Here is a 617-nt window from a genome sequence, read left to right as displayed (position 1 = left end):
GGGGGGATTTCTTTATTTGCGGTGGCTTTAAAAAACAGATTTTTCCCCTTTTTTATGATATTTTTCCTTTAAATTTAAAATTTTTTGTATTTTTTTTCTTTCTGTAAAAACTGAAGCTTTGACTGAAGCCCGATGAGGAACCAGCGGAGGCGAAGCCCTCCAGCCGACGGCGGCGGCGCCTCACCGTAGACGGAGATGGCGCCCAGGATGACCCAGGCGGACCACTCGGGCAGGTACTTGATGAAGACGAGGGCCATGAGGGCGCTGATGAGGATCAGGTAGGCCTGCTGCAGCTGCAGGGGCCCCTTCCAGTGGATGCAGATCATCCCCACGGCCCCGAAGTTCCAGATCACCACCCCCACCGTCGGGTAGTCCACCGCCACGTTGTACGTCTTAAACACCTCGCTGGAGACACACGAGAGACGCGGCGTGAACGCGAGTCCCTCTGGCGTAAAGACTCGATCAGTGATTCGTTACAAAGAGAGACGACTCACCCGAGATACATGAAGCTGAACCAGAAGAGAAGCATGAGGGAGGACAGGATGAGCCAGCCGTGGATGAACTGAGGACAGACACACAGAGACAGAGACAGAGACACAGAGACAGAGAGACAGAGA

The 617-nt window shown here is 53.3% G+C and overlaps 1 protein-coding gene across 1 annotated transcript; it reads right to left on the bottom strand.

Moving 5' to 3' along the window:
* Window positions 1-40: 40 nt before the first annotated feature.
* Window positions 41-603, bottom strand: LOC121939616 (presenilin-2-like). The gene is made up of 2 exons (XM_042482619.1): window positions 495-603; window positions 41-405 (listed from the first exon to the last, which is right to left on the bottom strand). The coding sequence occupies exons 1-2, from the start codon at window positions 527-529 to the stop codon at window positions 75-77; spliced, it is 366 nt and encodes a 121-aa protein (XP_042338553.1). The 5' UTR covers window positions 530-603; the 3' UTR covers window positions 41-74.
* Between the last annotated feature and the right edge of the window lie 14 nt (window positions 604-617).

Source organism: Plectropomus leopardus, unplaced genomic scaffold (assembly GCF_008729295.1).
Source record: "Plectropomus leopardus isolate mb unplaced genomic scaffold, YSFRI_Pleo_2.0 unplaced_scaffold53061, whole genome shotgun sequence".
In the NCBI taxonomy this organism is placed as follows: domain Eukaryota; kingdom Metazoa; phylum Chordata; class Actinopteri; order Perciformes; family Serranidae; genus Plectropomus; species Plectropomus leopardus.
This window is presented reverse-complemented; position numbering and strand designations above follow the sequence as displayed.

Bases quoted from the DNA above. Each gene is read 5' to 3' on its own strand.
- LOC121939616 (XM_042482619.1), bottom strand. From the start codon at position 529: ATGCTTCTCTTCTGGTTCAGCTTCATGTATCTCGG. The intron at 406-494 runs GTGAGTCGTCTC...GTGTGTCTCCAG, and splicing joins TTCAGCTTCATGTATCTCGG to CGAGGTGTTTAAGACGTACA.